Raw genomic sequence first — 18,744 nt, forward strand, 5'->3', positions numbered from 1 at the left:
CAGACAGTATTAACCTGCAAAGGGATTTTCATTGTGCCTACATTGCACTCATCTGAATGAATAATTACACCAATGCTTAATTCATCTTTAACATGGGATTACATTAACATGAATACGAGGGACGAACTTGGGAATTATTTCATCCCATCACATACACGTCTGAATAAAGTACTGTAAAACACACATGGGCAAATGGCCGGATTTGGGACATTTGATGCAAGGATCAAGATCAGAAGTGAATATCAAGGTACAAGACACGAGGCAAATTGACTCGTGACCACACAGCCTTATTTGTGTGTTTTTTCCCTTGGGCAAATTAGTCTGCATATCAAGGCTTCTGTGTGAATTTAAGTGAGCAGAGTCCCATGACAATACCCAATTCTGTACGAACTCTGTATAACTGGAGGAGAAAAAATATAAATATTTGATTATTCAGCCACATTAGACAATTCTGCAGAGATCTGCAAAGAATACTTCATTTTGAGACACTTATTTGGAAATACTCACACTATGTCATGGCATTCTACTGAATTCATTGCATACACACAGATTGGCAGTGGCAACAAAGGTTCAGCCAGTAATTTTGAGCTTTCTCAGGAATTCGTCTTTTCTCTCTCTCTTTTAAATTCACTGTTACCATAGTCAGAGTTCATTATAAAGGCAGGTGTAGTAGAAGTTTCAGCCAATTACTTCAAGGAATTTCCAGCATATAAATATTCTTTTCTCTCTTGAAAATGTACCCGAACTCAATGATCCGTAATGTGTACATTAAGCAGCAACACCCTGTTAAGTCATTCTCACATCATTAAGTAGTGATGACAGATGTGTACCTATTTAAAGAAAATCAGAATCTTCTCCTGCTCTTGAGTACTACAGAAAATGATGTTAGTTTCAGAAGTTGCCGTGAATAGAAGCAGTTCTAGAGTGGCAAGTCTTTACAAACAACTACTAACTCATGCAAAACTAAAATGCAAACGTCATATGATGATTGATGATACTGTGCCATGACTCGTGTACACACTGTCACTTTGCTCCACACAGCAATTGTACAAACTGTGCTCAAGTTAGACGAGGAGTGCGATCGGATATTACTGCAAACAATCTAGCATAATCATATACTAGTACATTGAAATTCACAGTTGTAATTCTGCCACCACGAATTTTCGATGTCATTCTGCAGATAGTGCCGAGATGCAGTCGAAATGTCATTACATCACCCAATACTACTACAACTGTGATAATACATGTGAAAAGATCGAGTTAATTTTTCTTACAACAAAAGATTGCACATTTACATGCATCTTTAAACTCATGATCCTACTGTACTGAAAACCAAAATGTACATAAATTTACAGATGCTTTGTGTCATACTTGTCAATAAATTACTACATGATAAATATACAGGTTTCTCTAGTATTTACAGATATCAAGGTAAGTCACAACAGACAAAAGACACAACACTTAAGACAACATAATATTGAATCATTTTTTAGCTACTTCTCTAACATAACTGAGCTCACATGAAACAGAACATCACAAGTGCTGACAGTTCCTTGTCCCACCTATCAATGTACAGATACAGAGAGAAGATGCCCCCAAACTATTTCTTGGCACTAAAGGATGAACAAGCTTCTAGACACTTTCAACTCCAATCTACACAGAAATAAACTTTACAGAGAAATCACACAAGAGGGTGGACAAGCCCAGGATGATGTGGCCCGAATGGTCATAAATATACCACTTAAAGAGTTTACCATTTAGACACATACGTAGAAAAAGAGCCTTACCACATGAGGGATCACTATCAAACAAGTCACTATCTACATTTTCACTACTAATTCTAAAAGCACGAATCACACGTAACTAGATATTTATGTGCATAAGATCTCTCAATTGAGAGTACAAAATCATATCAGTGTAAATATTACACATCTCATCATAGGTCATTCACTCTATGACCAATGGCATCACTTGGCCTAAGGTAATATAAATTTACATCATTTTTTCTTCCCTGCTCAAATAATGAGCTACATAGTAATGTATAATACAAAGTGACAATATATTTGTCCACTGCTTATCAGGTGAAAACTGGTACAGTTTACATAATTGGTTTAAAAACAAAAAGGAACACAAACTGTCTAATTCTTAAAGCATGGCCCATTTAGAAGCCGTCTCAAGAAAAGCAGTGGATTCCTGCTGAGGTAGTCATCATCTCTGAGCCGCAGAGTACGCCCGAAGATATCACCCGAGGACAACAGCATGTACTCTTCGCCTTCTTTCAACTGAGAGCACAGCGTCTGCGGTGGGAACACAAGGGTGTCGATCTGGACATCACTGTTGCGGGGGAGCGGGTGGTGGACGTCTCGGACTAGCACCTCTGATGTGCTGGCACTGATGTTAGCCACGGTGAAGAGAAAGGAAAGGGTCTTGGTGCAGTCGTCACGCACTTTCCGCCATGCAGAGTCCCTTGATAGTCCTTTGCACAGAGGAGCTATAGCTGCATGGGGCAAATAAGTATACAGTAAGTGTATTTAAATGTCCTGGCGTAAACAAAGTGTGATACAGGACAATGTGAGAGACTACAAGCAAGATTTTTTTTTTTCAATCGACATTGAAAATTGCAAACATGGTTCGATAGACCACATAATTTCCTCCTTCACCCATTAGTTTTTTTGCCATGTCTATCTTTCAAGGTGTATACGGGGAATATGTTTTTTTTTTTCAAATTGATGCTACGCTTTTTAATCATAGCCTAACTACCACACATGTTTGATCAAAATGAGACAATTTAGGTGGTTCACAGAATCAAAAATCGTAAGCCACAAACACTGGTTGATGTTTGAGCAACTAGGTTTTTTTCTTCCCTTGAAATGTCAGGTTTGATTTACTCAAAATGATTCCACTGGGCCAACTTCATGTCATGTTCTTATTGACATGATACATGGAAGTACCATAGACATTGGCCATAGTTTCCAAACTCCTCAAAAGAGAGGTGGGAAACCAATCAGATTTCATCCCCTTTAAATGAGCCTCCTTGTCAAATTATTCTTTTTGAATCACAATACCTGCAAATTATCTCTAGATTTAAACTATGACATTTCAGTGATTCAGCTCTTACAATTACAACATGGTGAAGGACATACAAAATTGTCTTACAAAGGTTATCTGACCTGAGTGAATACATGGTGTACAGTAACTCAATGACTAAAAAGTAAACAAAATAAAACAAAACAAAACAAATACATATGGATGTGTGGAGAATGCAAACACATTTTCAAACATAAAAAAAGCCAAAAGTGAAAAAACATTCAATTCACTCAGTAATTTTTCACAAAATGTTCACAGTGTGCAAAGTGAAACAAGGACATAAGAGGGATACAAATAAGGAAAAATTGAGGCAAATTCTTCCATGATGCACATAAAATAATACCAAACTGCATAATTTGTCATAGTATATGAAAATATATTGTGCAGAATTGCAAAAGAAAATTGCAATACCTTGACATTTTCCAAGGTCCATGTTTGGTTTGAAACCTTCTTTGCAACATCTCCTTGACAGACCCCTCTGAAAATTTGTGACACGGCCATGGCTGCAGCACATTTCTGTCTGTGGGTTGAAGGCTCTGGTTCGACAGCACTGGCTGCGGCCTGCGCGGATAGGGCGGAGACGACCACCACAGCACAGTTGTTGTGTCTTGGAGTATGTTACATTGTTGCAGTATTGCAGGATTTCTCCCTCCTTGCAAATGGCCTCATCAATGGCGTAGACTTCACCACTGCAGCAGCCGTGTGTAAGGGGGTAGTACTCTGTCCGGTTACACAGGGGCCAGCCATTCTCGCCGGACTCTGCATCACAGGATTCAATCCGCCGGTTGATGACCCTCCCTGAGGGACAGCATGTGGTGTCATCACCATGGATCTTCATCTGGACTTGATCACTGCAGCAAAACGTTGAAGGATCTGTTATGGCTTGATTCCCGCAGCATTCCACGATGCCATTGTAGAGAATTCCATCGCAGCATGTTTGGTTGGCCGAGTCTGGATGAGATGAATTGCAGAAGGCATGGCGAGCTTCACCTTCTTTCCCAAGGACAAACTGCTTGCCCCCGGTGGTGAAGCACTCTTGAGTCTTGGGATCATAGGATGAATGGCCACAGCACTCCCTCCCTTCAGTACCTTCGTACAGCACTTTGTCACAGCACATCATGGAGTCAGTCCTGTACACCTGTTTCCCACAGCAAGCATTGCCCTCTGTCATATCGTATCTGAAAAAGACAAAACACAGAATATATTTGAGCATCGGTCACAGCATGTACCAACACCAACTAGGCGACATTCAATTTGACACTGTAATTCACCCAAGAGAAAGAATCAAAGAGCCTTACTTTAAAAAAAAGAAAAAGAAAAAATATAGATGTAAATGAACAATTTCTATTTCTCTGGCAAACCACAATTGCTAAGAGGACTGATACTTTACATCATTGCTTATATCTTCAACAGTCTTCAACACTACCTTTCACTGAGTTGTACATGGTGCTATGAATCAAGCTTCCAGGTGAAAAAAAAAGGTATGTTCTTGTGACATTTCTTGACCTCAGGGGGTGCCATAAACAGGCAATGTTTGATAAACATAACACAACTTGAAGAGTGCATGAGTTGAAAAGATTGTGTCAAGGACGTCTTTAGCTCTCTTTGCCAGGACTACTACATATGACAGTCTTTCGAGAAGCTCTTATTGCACAAACAATATGATTGCATTGTCCTGATGCAGATGTATGCAACCAATACTCAGCAGATTAAAAGGTTACATGCACAGGAAATATTTCAAAAGACTGAGTATATTCAAAACTATCACTTGAAGCATACAGTGCATGCAGTGAGCATATATGCAGTGATAACAGATTAAGGGTCATAAGGCCCTTATGAAAATTAAGTACATGTTGAATTTGGCCCCTAGAGCAATCATTCATATTGGAGCATGGGAAGAGTCATAGAATCTGACATACAGGCAGACATACAAATACTGGCACAAGATGGCAGAGTCATGATTCTCACTGCGGCAAAGTCTCACCTGAATCCATCACAGCATTGTTCATTGAGTGGGTTATAGAGCTCTGTGCCGCAACATTGCTCATGATCATTGTTTCGCCTCCTCTTTATCATGTCACAGACAATCTCGTCTGGCCTGTGGACAATCCCATGCTCTTTAGAGCATTCTGTGTCCTCCGGCGAGCGTCGCTGCAACCTTCCTCCACAGCAGGTGATGTTAGAGAGGGTGGTGTCGTATGCCTGCCCACGACAGCACGCTGTTGTAGACACGTCGCCATCATGAACTTGGTCCAAGCAGCAAACCTGTGATGTGGGATTGTAGGCTGCGTAGCCGCAGCATCGGCCGCCTTTCAGTGGCGTTCCTGCAAATTAGGAAGGATGGCAAAACTCAAGTTAACAACAGCATCATCATTTCTAATGTCAATATAACAAGTGATTTACTACATGAACAGCCTCTGAATTCTTGTGATTGTATTAATGGAATGACATTCTAAACTTAGTGGTGTTTTGTGTAATAAACAATACAGGAGCAGCCACTGCACTACACATAAAGAAATAATCAAATCATCTAGTTTCAAATTAGTTTTCCTGAACCAAGATAAAAACATCACATCAGTTATTTTCAAACTTCATAGAAATATGAAATATTAAAGCAATATAATGGGCACTCCAACCCATCTTTGGTGGGAAAAAAGGGAATGGGTGGAAGCCTGTCAGAGATGGTACCTAAAGTTATTCAACCTGTCTAGTCTTTAACTCCATGTTAAAGACACACAACAGCCAGGTCTGCTTTACCTGGAGTACTGTGGATGATGCCGTTACAACAGGTCTGTCCAGGACCAATGAGTTGCCCCCCACAGCATTCCTGCTCACTCTCGTCATACTGCACAGGCTGCTCAACGCCACAGAATCTAATCCCTGGTGGGGCACCATATGGCACCAGCTCGTTGTCACGGCAACCAAATTCACGGTTATCATACCATGTGAAGCCACACTCCCTGCAGGAATACATGACAAGAGAACCATTTCACTTTCTGATGGAAGAAGACCATACATGGCAAGAGGGAGACCAAACAGCATAATGACAGAAGAACAATGTAGACAGAACAGTACGACCAAGGACTATAAAACCAGTCACATTGGCAGCAGGAAACTTTTGCTAATTTGCAGTCGGTGAAAAAAAATGGTGTCATGACCTTTGCTCATGCAACATTTTGGTCTTATTCTCTCCAAGGACTTGAGGTCCAGGTTAACATTGTGATAGGGTTTTAGATTTAGTTTGATGTGAGGATTCGGATTAGGGTTATGTTTGTGGATAGTATTTATGCTTGGCTTAGTGTGCAGATATTTCATGGGAGCATTGTTGCACGAGTGGATGTCATGGAACAGAAAAAAAAATAATTCTAGTATGCTTAATGCACTAGCATTACGAATTGTGCAGAAAAATTACTTTCAGGTGCATTCTACTTTTGTGAATCTCGGCTCCTTGTAAAATCTACAAAAGTTTCATGAACACAAAACTTTCTGGTTTTACAGTATACCTGATAATTCAAAAATATCTAGAAAGAAAACAATCACACTTCTGTACAAATGGAATAATTTGGGCCAGTGAGAGAAAAAAAAGGCCCTCGCATAGTAAAAACTATATCTATCAACAAAATGTCCCTTTAGAACCTGGTATATCAGAGGGCAGCAGGTATTGCTGTCAGTGGTTTTTAATAAAGACAGGGTCCTTTGGTAGATGAACAAAAAAAAATTGAGAGGCTAACCAGGGTAATGAGACTGTATTATCATTATCAGATCTGATATCATACCGAGCATTAGCCTTGGGAAATGGCCAGATCCGGTCTGTGATGCAACTCTCTGTTTCACTGTTGTACACAGCCACATCCTCACAGCACTGCAGAGGTCTGAGTTCCTCATCGTAGCGGGGCAAGACCAGAATGTCTCCGCAGCATTGCTCCATGTAAAGAGTGTAAACCTGTCCGTTACAGCAGCCCTGGTGCTCAAGCTCATAGACGAAGCCGTTACATAAGCCTTTTCCTTCTACTTTTGGCATTATGTATCCATCTCTGGTGCAGATCTGGAATTTTATTTAAGAAAAAAAATGATGTCTACATGGTGTGAAAACTCATTCACACATGTCAACTGTCCTGAGAATGTTGCAATGATTTGATCAGACATTTTGGAAACTGAATGTGCCTGACTGCAACATTGGAATGACTATCAGGAAAGTCTTAATTGTGCAGAGTTTGATGTCATCCTATGATATACTTTTTCATAGATGCCTCCCACTAATTGGTTGCACATCAACATTCTTAAAACTTAAAACAAAAATGAGCACTTCAATTCCATTGAACTGATTACGAAGGACTTTCTCATGCATTTTTACAGGATCACTATTACCTAGTGGTAGCCATGTAAATTTCAGTTCATAAAAATACATACTGTATCATCTCCATGGATATTAGAATGAATGTCATACCATCTCTACCGACTGAAATCATCACTTCCTCTAATTAACATGAATGATATACCTCGTACATGTCATCTTCACAATAAGGATCATTACCTCTTTCTGGCTGTTATATGTCTGTCGAAAATTGGCTCTATTCTCTCTGTGCCATGGTGCACAGACTGCATCATCATCAGGCCGGCTCTCAGTCAGATCCACAATTTCCTGCAGAGGATAATCACAGAGTTGCTTGCCCGAAATTGGAATCTCTGTTCCACAGCAGAGTTCCGGTGCGTCCGGAACATTCCAGACTTTGTCATAAGAGTAGCCATACACAACTGTGACAGAAGAGAGACAAAAGGAAACATGAGGATTTCTCTTCATTTTTCAACCACCTCTGACCATAATACTACACATATAGATACCACTGGGCATCAACATCCCCAGTTTCAATTATTTTCAGTGCAAGCTTGATTTGTGCTTGTATAACTGGGACAAATTTAAATGATTTTGGTGCGGGCAGTGTGAGAGAGATTTTCATAGCCCAGAACATAATACTATGTTTCATCTTTAAAACAGAAGCAATGATATATCAATTGGCATACACACAAATATTTTTGCACTCACTGCTTCCCATTGAATACCTGGGCAATCTTGATTGGACAATTAAATACACATCTTCATAGCAGCTGGTAGCATACAAAATTGTCTGAGCGTTGTCAAGTATTTTGTATTTGATCAGTAAAGTGTGCTATTGGAAATGTGGTTTTTTTTTACTGAGTAAGAAACAAAACCATAAATACCTGATATGAGAGGTATGTATATGTCATCTTGAACACTACATCAGATCAAGGTAAACTTCTATGCGTGTCAAATCTATCTATGCAGGAATTTGTAAATCATTGTATCTACAAGATGTCACAGCCGTATCTAGAAACATGGTTTTGAAGTAGATATTCCAAGATATGGATGACTCCTCTAGAAGTTTAACTAACCTTGACAGCAAGTCTGCACTGAAGGGTCAGTCAAAATGACCTCTGTCTCACTGACCAAACAGCATGTTCCTCTAGTACCATCAAAGACCATGGAATAGGAATCATCAGGGTGATAACAACAAGTCTGAGTGTGTGGGTCATACTGAGTCGCATTCGCCTCGGAGCATATCATCGACTGCTTGTTTATCTTGTCGACGACATCACCATTTATGCAGAATTGAGTTGTAGTTCTGTAAGAAACTGTACGATAAAAAATAACATTCATCAGCATATATCTGCAAATGATGGGGATAAAGGAAAATTTTAAAAAAAAATACAAAAGAAAGGAAAAGTACCAAAGATTTTGTGAAAAGTTTATTTTTATGACAAACAAAGCTAAAGACATGTGTCTATTGTCAATCAAACGCAACAAATTTCATGAATTTGAAGTACATGTATTTCCCTTTATCTAAGAAATATGGGCATTTCAGTCACAATACTCAACAATCAATGCACTTGATATTTTAAGAAGTCCTAATATCTCAGTTCATGTCATTTTCTTTCATATCTCGTAAATGCTGATACACTCAAATAACTAATACACAACTGAATACTTGAAGCATTTTCATCCAACTGGACAGAAAGAACAAAGAAATGTTGATGTTAGGCTTCCAAAGGGAAAAAGAAATTGGATGAAATTTATGTGAAAGCAACCTTGTTTCATCGCAGTTCCCATTATATTAAAATCATTGCAGAGATGACACAAACATATGATAAAATAAAAGATTACGCACAAACAATTCAACCATGATACAGTTAGTGTAGTGAAATTTCTAGTAAATAGATATAGTCAAAACTGTCATAATGGCCACCTGTCTACAGCAGTCACCTGCTGTATACGGCCACTGAAAAAAAATCCCCAAAGAGAAAAGCCATGTGAATAATCCTGTCTATAGTGGCCACCTGTCTACAACGATCGAAATAATTCACAAAACTTATCCAATAAAGACTAACCTGACCCACAGCAAGCTGAGTCTGCATATTTTGGAAATGTGATGTCGTTGCAGCAAATCTGTGATGTTTTAGGATACAGGTCTCCACCGCAAATGTGCCATAGATTTCCGACGCCATAGACTTCGGGGAAACCCAACCTCTTTATGCTGCTTAAGCAGGAGGAGTTGGCTGGGTCATATCCAGTCACGCCACAACAGCTAAAAGGCGAGGTGAAACTGGAGTCCGAGCAGCAAGGTTCTACGTCAGGATTGAAAGGCCTTGAATATCGGCCTCCGCAGCACTGGTTTTTTCCTTCAACAATTGCATGCAGGTCTCCTCCACAGATCAGATGGGTTGTAGGGTTGAACACATTCTCTCCATGACATGCTGTTGGCCCATCTCTTGGATGTGCTTGTCCCTGCATTTGAACAGAGGAACAACATTGATAACAGTAAGACTGATCCTATGGCATTGCTGAGATCACTTAGGAATGGAAAGAAACCCGGCTCGGGGTAGCCTCAGCACACATATATAAGGAAATCAAGCAAACTCCCTCAAGGACATACAAATGTACATGGTATTTCTATAACTGTGCATTCTGACATCTATAGAAGGAAAACTTAGTGAAACTGTGGAAATCACAAAGGCAGATACTTACATCACAGCAGATGCTGGTGGAATTGATCCATGTGTCGCCACAGCACTGTGCCTCTCCGAGCAGGATTTCAAACTCTCCGACTCGATGGACGAGATGACTGCCTTGGAAGGGGCAGCAGAGCTCTGTGCTCTGGTCATACGTTTGAGTGGCTCCACAGCAAGAGCCAACGCCGTTGACGATGCGTCCTCTGCAGCAGGTCTGATGGCTTGCATTATAATATTCTCTGCCACAGCATTCATAGCCTAAATGAAAGAAGCACACATATCACTGGTTAGCCTTGGTTAAAATAAATTTCATCCTCACACAGTGAAATAATGTAATTGTAATAAATATCAATTCTCTCAGTTATCTGTGTGTGTGTATGTGTGTCTGTCTGTCTGTACATGTGAGGGTTTTAATTAATGGCTTCATGTTTGTTGCAGCAACTAGACTCTGGTGGTTATTATAGACAGATTGAATTGCAATATATGATCACCACAGCCTCATATCAGTGAATAGTACTGAAAGTGCTGGAAATGATATAATTATTACTAAAATACCTGGTAATACAATAATAATACATAATATCTATCACAATGAGCTGACTGTTGGGATAACTATAAGATTGTTTGAAGTACCTATCCCAGTGACGGATCCAGAGGGGGACACATTGGGCGCATGCCCCCTCTATATCTTTAGTTAAAACAAAAGAAATTTTAAAAACGGGGTTTGTGCCCCCTTCAATTTGTGCCTCCCCTTTATGGAATTCCTGGGTCCACCCCTGTATCCTTCTCCATATTGGTACTTGAAAAACAAAATATTCCTTTAATATCTCTCTCTCTCTCTCTCTTTCTCTTACATACATATGTACGTGCCTCATGCCTTCCACAAAAAGGAAGATCTTGGAGAAACATGGCTCAACTCACCATCTTTTCTTGTATGATTTGTGTTGCCACAGCACACTTTGTCTGCCGTATCAATGACTTTTCCTCCACAGCATGCTAATCCAGTACCGCTCTCAAGCTTTGCCCCGCCACAGCACTCCCACGTGCCATCAGCTGGCAATAAATCAGACCCACCTAAACAGAGCCAGTGAGGGGGTAAGTCATTCGAATACTTTTTAATCATTCATCCAATACGTTTTTTATAATAATACAGAAAAACTGAACCTGCATGGAAAACAAAATGCCTTTGAATTCAAGTACAGCCCATCAAAACTGGTCAATGTGTGAGAACTTATGATCTTATTTGAAACAGGTCATTACAAGCTTCATATCATTTACAGACAAGTATGCCAGAATATATTTCTACTTGATTGATCACCAGGCAGCCAAATGGAGTGAAAAAATTCCCCGTATCTATGCAATCTTAATATAGGACACATAGAATCCTTTCTTCTGATTAACACACAAGATTTGCAACAGAATATGGTACCAGTACATACAGCAGTGGCAGATCCAGAGGGGGGTGCAGTGGGTGCGCGCCCCCTCTTTATTTGTTGTTAAAACAACAGAAATGAATGAAAAAAATGAGATGAAACCCAGAAGTAGCACCAGAAATATTGTTCGCCCCCCCCCCCCCCCCCCCCTTACAAAATTCCTAGATCCGGCCTCCCCTGTACAGTGCGATTCTTAAGCATAGATAAACTTTTATAGCTCTATGAAAATGTGAACCTCCATGAAAAATAGCTGGAGGCAACGAATGATGGAATGTACACAGTAAACAGTGCACTTACAGCATGTAAAGCGTCCGAGTTCTTGAGGAATCAAGTGGATACGGCTGCCACAGCATCGCTCCCTAGTGACATTGTAGGGGAATCCTCCACATATCTGGCTTGCAGCTATGTTGAAAAGGAAAAGAAGCCCAAATTACTTGTACCTGTATGGATTAACACATCATTCTGAAAAAGTATCAATTCTAGCCATTTGCGAGCACATTTGTATTTTGCATTGGATGGACATCTTGATGTACCATACCAGTACAGTAGGCCTACATTAAGATGTGAAATGCTATGTAAAACAATGACGGAACACTATTATCCTATACTACAAGTATCATGATGTGCAGAGATTTTGGAGGAACGTGGAGGATATTCATGTATTAAGATTTCAGGGTGTTTGTATGTTTGGAATACATTACAAAATTTGCATATGATGCCATAATTAAATTGGGGCCTTGTGATTGACCCCTGTTCTGTGTTTGGCATAGATGTGCTCACAAAGGGTATCAAGTCAATATAGTCAGATAATTTTGGCATGCTCATGAATATTAACACTACAGCAAGCACCAACATAACTAACAAACTTTGTAAATTCATGAATGGGCTCAGTTTATAACAAGTGCAAATAAATCAAATGTAAGATTGTGTCAATCTCATGTTGCACTACAGTACATGGTACATAGTGCGCCATTTTCTGAGTCGTTATACTTCCATGGGCGATTGTATATAGGATTAGAATTAAAACAGAATTCATGCTCAAGTCTGTATGACACAGGACCATCAAATGATTGGTGGCAATTGTTAACCCATTGAGGACGAGTCCTGAGTATACTCGGGCAGGTGTCTGTGGGAAATGTGTGTTGTAGCAAAATCAGTCTGTCCACAACAGGTTAAATGGAGTCTGTCGAGAGATGAAGTTCCTAGAGCACACATAACCACACACAGACAGACAGACAGACTGACTGAGACAGACATTAGACAGACAGCTAGTTAAGGCAGGATATCAAAATGAGCCACACAGGGCAGAAATAAAAAATGGTGGTGATATTGAAAGAGCTGGGTGAGAAGAGACTTCAACTAACATTAGCTGATGGGATGGGGAAAGACATTGTTCTGTGCCAGCTTCCGCACGCCAGATGCAGGCATTGTGGTTAAACTGAGACAATCTTGAGGATCATAAACAATATCTAAGTCAGTTCCCGTCTGAAAGATACATAAATATTATGAGCGAAAAAAAAAGAGTGTCCTTCATGCTCACTCCTACAAAATATCCCCTGAAACTTCCTTTGGCCTTTAATGTGATGGACACTAAGGCCTGCACCCATAGATGGCGCTGCCAGATTCGTTTCCGTACGTGACATATACACGATCTATTCAACAAAAAGGTTTATGTTAGACACCAGTTTTGAAGCATATTATATATAGGACAGCGTTCACTGTTTTGTTTAGTTTTTTCTTCCACAGCTTTTCGTCTTGGGAAATGAAACATCATGATGCATGTATCGTATTCGTAGTAGAAGAGGGCTACATGTATTTCATGTACCGTTGTCGGATTTGTTTATGTTAATCGCGACGTAAAGTTCATGCGTGAACAACGTCTATAGCGACAGGATCAGATCGCGTGAACCAGCAGCATCTACGCCGCGCCTTTGGTGAAACACGCATTTCGCGTTAGAGTATACAGTACAGTACAAATACAGGTTGTAATACATTTTTCATTCGTGTACAGACCAGGGACGTGGAAAGAGAACCATTTTAGGTATCGAATACACACTCACGACTCACCCACCAGCAGACGATCTAGCCAAAAGATCAGATTCCAGTGATGGTGCAAGCAAATGTTATATCATCGAGGTAAGCAATTTGAACAGTAGTAGATTGTAATGCACATGATATGCACGCAAATAATCACTTATTAGTACCCAAGGTCAGTCAACGTTCAGCAAATTTCACCTTTGTTTGTGTGTCGAGGGTGAGTGCACAGCGGCAGTCAAGACGTCATTTCGTTACTCTGCGATGCATAAATTTGCAAGCAGAGCGATTGCACATCGCCAACTGAGCAAGTGATCGGGGAATCCCCGCAGGATTTCGCAACGCGTGTTCCAACCAATAAGGGACAGTATCAAGGAGTGATATTGTTACGTCACTGAAAGCTGGCTTTGGGCTCTTGCTCGGGGGAGGGGTGGCAGGTAAGTTGTAAATTTCAATCTACACTTTTAATTTTATTCAAGGCATGTCATACTATTTTTATGATAACATTCTCCTCGTTCTATCTTTGCTGTTCTCGAAATTGATGTGAGAAATAGCTCAATTATGTGTTAAATGCTTAATCATGACTAAACACATGTAACACAGTTATACACTTGAAGCGACAGTAGTTATTTTATGGTACGCATCACGAGGGGACTACAGAATAATGTTTATGATGGATGTGTGTGTGTGTGTGTGTGTGTGTGTCTGCGCGTGTTTAATTGAATTAAACAAGCAAAACAGAGTAATGACTATTCTCGTGTGATAGTCACGCAGGACAAGAGAATGATTGACCTGCAAACAAAAATGCTAACCGTGAGGCTAAAAGCGGAATATACCTTGAGGGATGAGCCAAAGTGCTAGAAATACTGGCACTGCCACGAGCAGACGATACCACTGCGCCATGAGACCTGTCGATGTTCTACGCTTTGCTCAGATTTCAAAATACTATTAGTTCTCCGAGAGTGGTGTCCGCTTCGCTGTACTTCACGAGAGATGATCACTAATTGAGACGACACTCGAGCGAAATTTATTACCACTCGACAGTGTCAAGTTTTTTTGTTGTTGTTTTTTATGCGGGCCATCCCCGTGGCCTATGAAAATGGTAATCCCCTAAATTTAGGGCATCTGGACGTTACTTCATTCTTAGCTATGATATCACTGTATGACTGCCTACGTCATGTGCTTACAGCCTTTGTTGAAAAAACTTGATGCGTTTCTGCAATGTTGATCTGTTTAATAACTTGGGGGGGGGGTTGGGGTGGGGCGTGGTGAGGATCGGGGTAGGGAGCTGAGAGAGATATTGACCTGAAATAAACCATCATGTAGATTTCGTAATGGTTTTGCACAGAGGTAATCCACCGGGACAGCTTTATTTTTATTATGTGGCTTTATAGAAATATGAGTTTTGACGTCAATAGCATTAGAAACAGTAAACATACAGTTTGCCTTTCAGCGCTTACTAGAAGTGTATATTCACGAGAAATAAGACACGGGACGATGCTATGCATTTTTGTTCATGCTTCCCAGAAATGGCCGCACTCATACACCGATTGGCATATTTTATCGTATATAATGACCTGAAACTCTTTTTGATGCGAGTTTACTTGCATGATTCTCAATAATTGATGTGCTTTTTACCTGTATTGGAGATTAAAGGGATGGTATACCATTGGCTGAGATGGGGATCAAAATTCTAACTTTTTTTTGCGAGATAATTAGAAATCACTTATTAAGATATCAATGAGAATACAATTCTTAACTGTCTAAGAGGAATTAAAAGTTTGATGAAAATCGGTTTTGAAATGGCTGAAATTTAATTTTTTCTCACATTTCACAACCGATTTCATCAAATAAACCGTGATTGTTCTTAGAATTGTGTGTTTCAAAGTTTCATAAAAGTGTCTTCTAGTTATCTCGCAAAAAGTTAAAACCTGAATCCCACCTCAACAAAAACCATGCCATCCCTTTAATAGTGATTCTTTTGAATCACAGAAATATGAGCTACAGTAGAAAGACGCTTTCCCTAATTGATCTTTATGACAGTTTTGTTATTTTAGTATTGTAGTCTTTCTGTCATACCGCGATGGAGTTGGGCAATTTTGGATGTTGGAACGATTTCTCCTTCATAAAGGATGGCACATCGTAAATAAAAAGAGATACATCATAGTTCCCAAGTGGACAATTTTTTAATCGTCCAGAACTTTTAGACAGTAGGGACTATAGTAAAGAGGCGAGAAAAGTTTCGGACTTTTCAAAATTGTTTGCCAGAGCTCAATGCGATTCCAGAGTGGTTCAAAAATAAAACTATACGCTGAAGGCAATTGCCACGACTGATCTCAAGATCTAATGAGAGCGCTACGATTACCCCACGATCTAGACCACTATTTCATTCATGGCAAACATTGTGTGATGACAGAAACCAAAATTCCACGATCATGGCAGCTCTTGGTATCGCCAATACGCAACAAAAAAGAAAAAAAAAGCTTCTTCGCACGCTGCAGAGCCCTGTCACAGTTGCATTATGGGTTTCCTCTTAAGCACTGTCGCTTCCGGTTGTCTTGCGCGTGTCTCAGTTCCCATGCGATTCAGTGCAATTTTTGTCTATTTTTCTTCGGTTGCTGCTTTTTCTTCAGCTAGAATTAAGCTGGGGAAAAAAAAGCTTACAACTTCTTTTTTTTTTTTTTTTTTTTTTTTTGCAGTCAACAGAGTCTTGATTTTCTACTGCGAGGCTTCAAAGTGTTTGTCACAATAATATGATGGAAAGCGGAGAAATCCTAAACAAAATAGAAAAAAAAATATTCCTGGGTTAAGACGGAACGTGACCTGAGTGCATCCGCAGCCAAAACCGGTTGCAAGTTTGTCCTCTGAGCTATCCCATAGGATGCTCGCATTGCGGTACCCATTGGCGACACCTATTTTTGGCGTGCGAAGCATCGCAAGGGACCGAAGGCCTTGCGTCCGCTCCAAACCCAAAGGAATCGGCAACGAGTATAAAGTTCCATGGGGCAAAGCCGTTTTAAGTCAAACCATAAACATCATGATTGACAATCCGTGGTCTTATCCACTGAGCTATATACAACAAAACATTACTATGCAGATGATTAAGGGTACACTTTACACTGTTTCTTCGAGAAGAAAGAAAAATAAAGTGTGATAATAATCCCATTTTGTGACGGAATTTATTGTCATTAATGTCATGCTCATCGTTGCTATCGAATATACATCAAGCGTGTTGTTTTTGATGCGAATTATCAGTTCTAAACAGACACTACGCTTTTCGTATTTCAGTCATACATAGTAGGAATCACTACACTGTTATTTGAAATCAACCGGTCAGAATTATGTACAGGGATTGGAATATAGTCCTTTGATTGTGCTGATTTTTTATTGCGAAGTTGCCCGCTTCATGATCCCACATTATGTATCCGGCCTTCCACATTTGCCCATTAAAATATTCTTGTCGGTTGTATCAAGGAAGTATCAGATAACACCTTGGCTTTATTAAATTGTGGTCATGAAAGGAGTGAGAATTAGCTTATTCTACAAAATGTCTCGGGAGAACCAAATGATGCCTTCGAGTGTAAACAGCAGTAGGATATTGACTGTGAGCGTAGATATCTGTGAACTTTGCTCACGGTGTCATTCTGTATCTATTTGGCTAGCGCCGATTGTAGTAGTTTCGAATGCCTGATGTTAATTGCAAACGAGTTGAGTATGTATCGAATAAGAACGAATGATGTCCAAAATGTGTACTCTAATTCACAAATGCCAATCAAAGCTGCACTAAATGTGTCGAATGATACACTCTAGAATTTATGCAAATTGATTAATCACTTACCTGGGCAAAAGCGAAATAGAACCCCAGCAAGCAAACACCACCACTTATTCATCATCGGGCTTGTTTTTTCTTATACTCTCCTGTGTTTTCTGTGCAAACAACTTTAGCTCAGATTTCTTGGTGCAACAGTTTCGAGGGGTTTGACTCGTGCTGTCGTTCTGATGAAGACTAAAACTTAAATCTCTCTCCCATAGATGTTTCCCTCCTTTTATGACACTCGATAGGATGCGAACACCACGTTTACTTCGGTCAGAATAATGAAGGCGACTTTTTATCGGCGCATCATATTGTACGGTGGTGATTCATTTAGGAGTCTATAAATAGCATACGCGGGATATCCCCTCTATCGCAGCTGAGTATTCCACATCGAGTGAGCGTGCGGTGCTAACGAGCTTTCGGTTTGCTTATATTGGGATACGCAGGCTGGTTCAGTTGGTTAAGAGCTCGTCGCTAGTGATCGGAAGTCTCGCGCATTGCATAATGCATATTTCAGTCTCCCACGATGAAGAGATTTTGTCCGCTGTTATTCTCCATTATAGGATAATTTCACTTGTCATTCTGTTTCCCTTAATTCTATTGTCCTTTATCCGTCAATTTTTATCTACTTTCGCTGCTGTTTCATTCAGCATCTCCGCAAAACCAGATAAGCTGAAGGAACAATTGCAGACGAATATCATGAACTAAGTGAAAGTTTTCACAAAGTATATAATTTTTACAGAAGTTAACCCCCCCCCCAAAAAAAAAAAAAAATCTTTTCACTTTTATCGTTTACATATAACCTTTCGATATTATGATGCTGAGAAATGTTGATTTGAAAAAAAAAACCGATTTACAGTAATGCATGCTAAAAGCGTTTATCTTTTCCCCTGCATTCGCAATGTGTCAGATTGATAACTGAAAACAAAAAAGTGTGAAAAAATCTGATGATCATTGATTGCATTACTGTTTTGGATATCGGAATACTTTGTGGTCTTCTATGGTCATAATCTTTAAATATCAAGAGTCAAGCCTTTTTGCACCCCTATATTAACCTGTTTTATAGTGGAATTAGTGAGCACATGAGACAAGTGTATATACAAGAAGTTTTGAATGTAGGCTATGTCCCATGACATCTATCCCAATCATATTGACCTCTATCTGATGTCAGTAGGTCTACGTTGATCAAAATATACATCGCAGATTTTTTATGATTTGATTCCTTTTTTTTTCTCTCTCTCTCTCTCTCTCCACCCACTAATGTAAGAACTCCTTTGCCTTTCGTGATGCCATCACTGGATGGTAAAGTCAGTTGAAATAAGCATCTCAAAATAAATGCCTGCCAGCAAT

General features: G+C 39.8%; 2 protein-coding genes across 2 annotated transcripts; both read right to left on the reverse strand.

Moving 5' to 3' along the window:
* Positions 1-3,705: 3,705 nt before the first annotated feature.
* LOC139738213 (uncharacterized) lies at positions 3,706-8,522 on the reverse strand. The gene is made up of 7 exons (XM_071648869.1): positions 8,500-8,522; positions 7,622-7,842; positions 6,864-7,132; positions 5,845-6,047; positions 5,072-5,411; positions 3,820-4,265; positions 3,706-3,776 (listed from the first exon to the last, which is right to left on the reverse strand). Exons 3-7 carry the CDS (start codon positions 7,106-7,108, stop codon positions 3,706-3,708), a joined length of 1,305 nt encoding a protein of 434 aa, XP_071504970.1. The 5' UTR covers positions 7,109-7,132; positions 7,622-7,842; positions 8,500-8,522.
* A 1,243-nt stretch (positions 8,523-9,765) lies between these two features.
* LOC139738235 (uncharacterized) lies at positions 9,766-11,940 on the reverse strand. Its single transcript, XM_071648891.1, has 4 exons — positions 11,844-11,940; positions 11,035-11,187; positions 10,130-10,371; positions 9,766-9,889 (listed from the first exon to the last, which is right to left on the reverse strand). The coding sequence occupies exons 2-4, from the start codon at positions 11,035-11,037 to the stop codon at positions 9,817-9,819; spliced, it is 318 nt and encodes a 105-aa protein (XP_071504992.1). The 5' UTR covers positions 11,038-11,187; positions 11,844-11,940; the 3' UTR covers positions 9,766-9,816.
* Between the last annotated feature and the right edge of the window lie 6,804 nt (positions 11,941-18,744).

This window comes from Diadema antillarum, unplaced genomic scaffold (genome assembly GCF_040938485.1).
Source record: "Diadema antillarum isolate AM-2024a unplaced genomic scaffold, OU_Dant_1.0 seq00000731_RagTag, whole genome shotgun sequence".
Taxonomy (NCBI): domain Eukaryota; kingdom Metazoa; phylum Echinodermata; class Echinoidea; order Diadematoida; family Diadematidae; genus Diadema; species Diadema antillarum.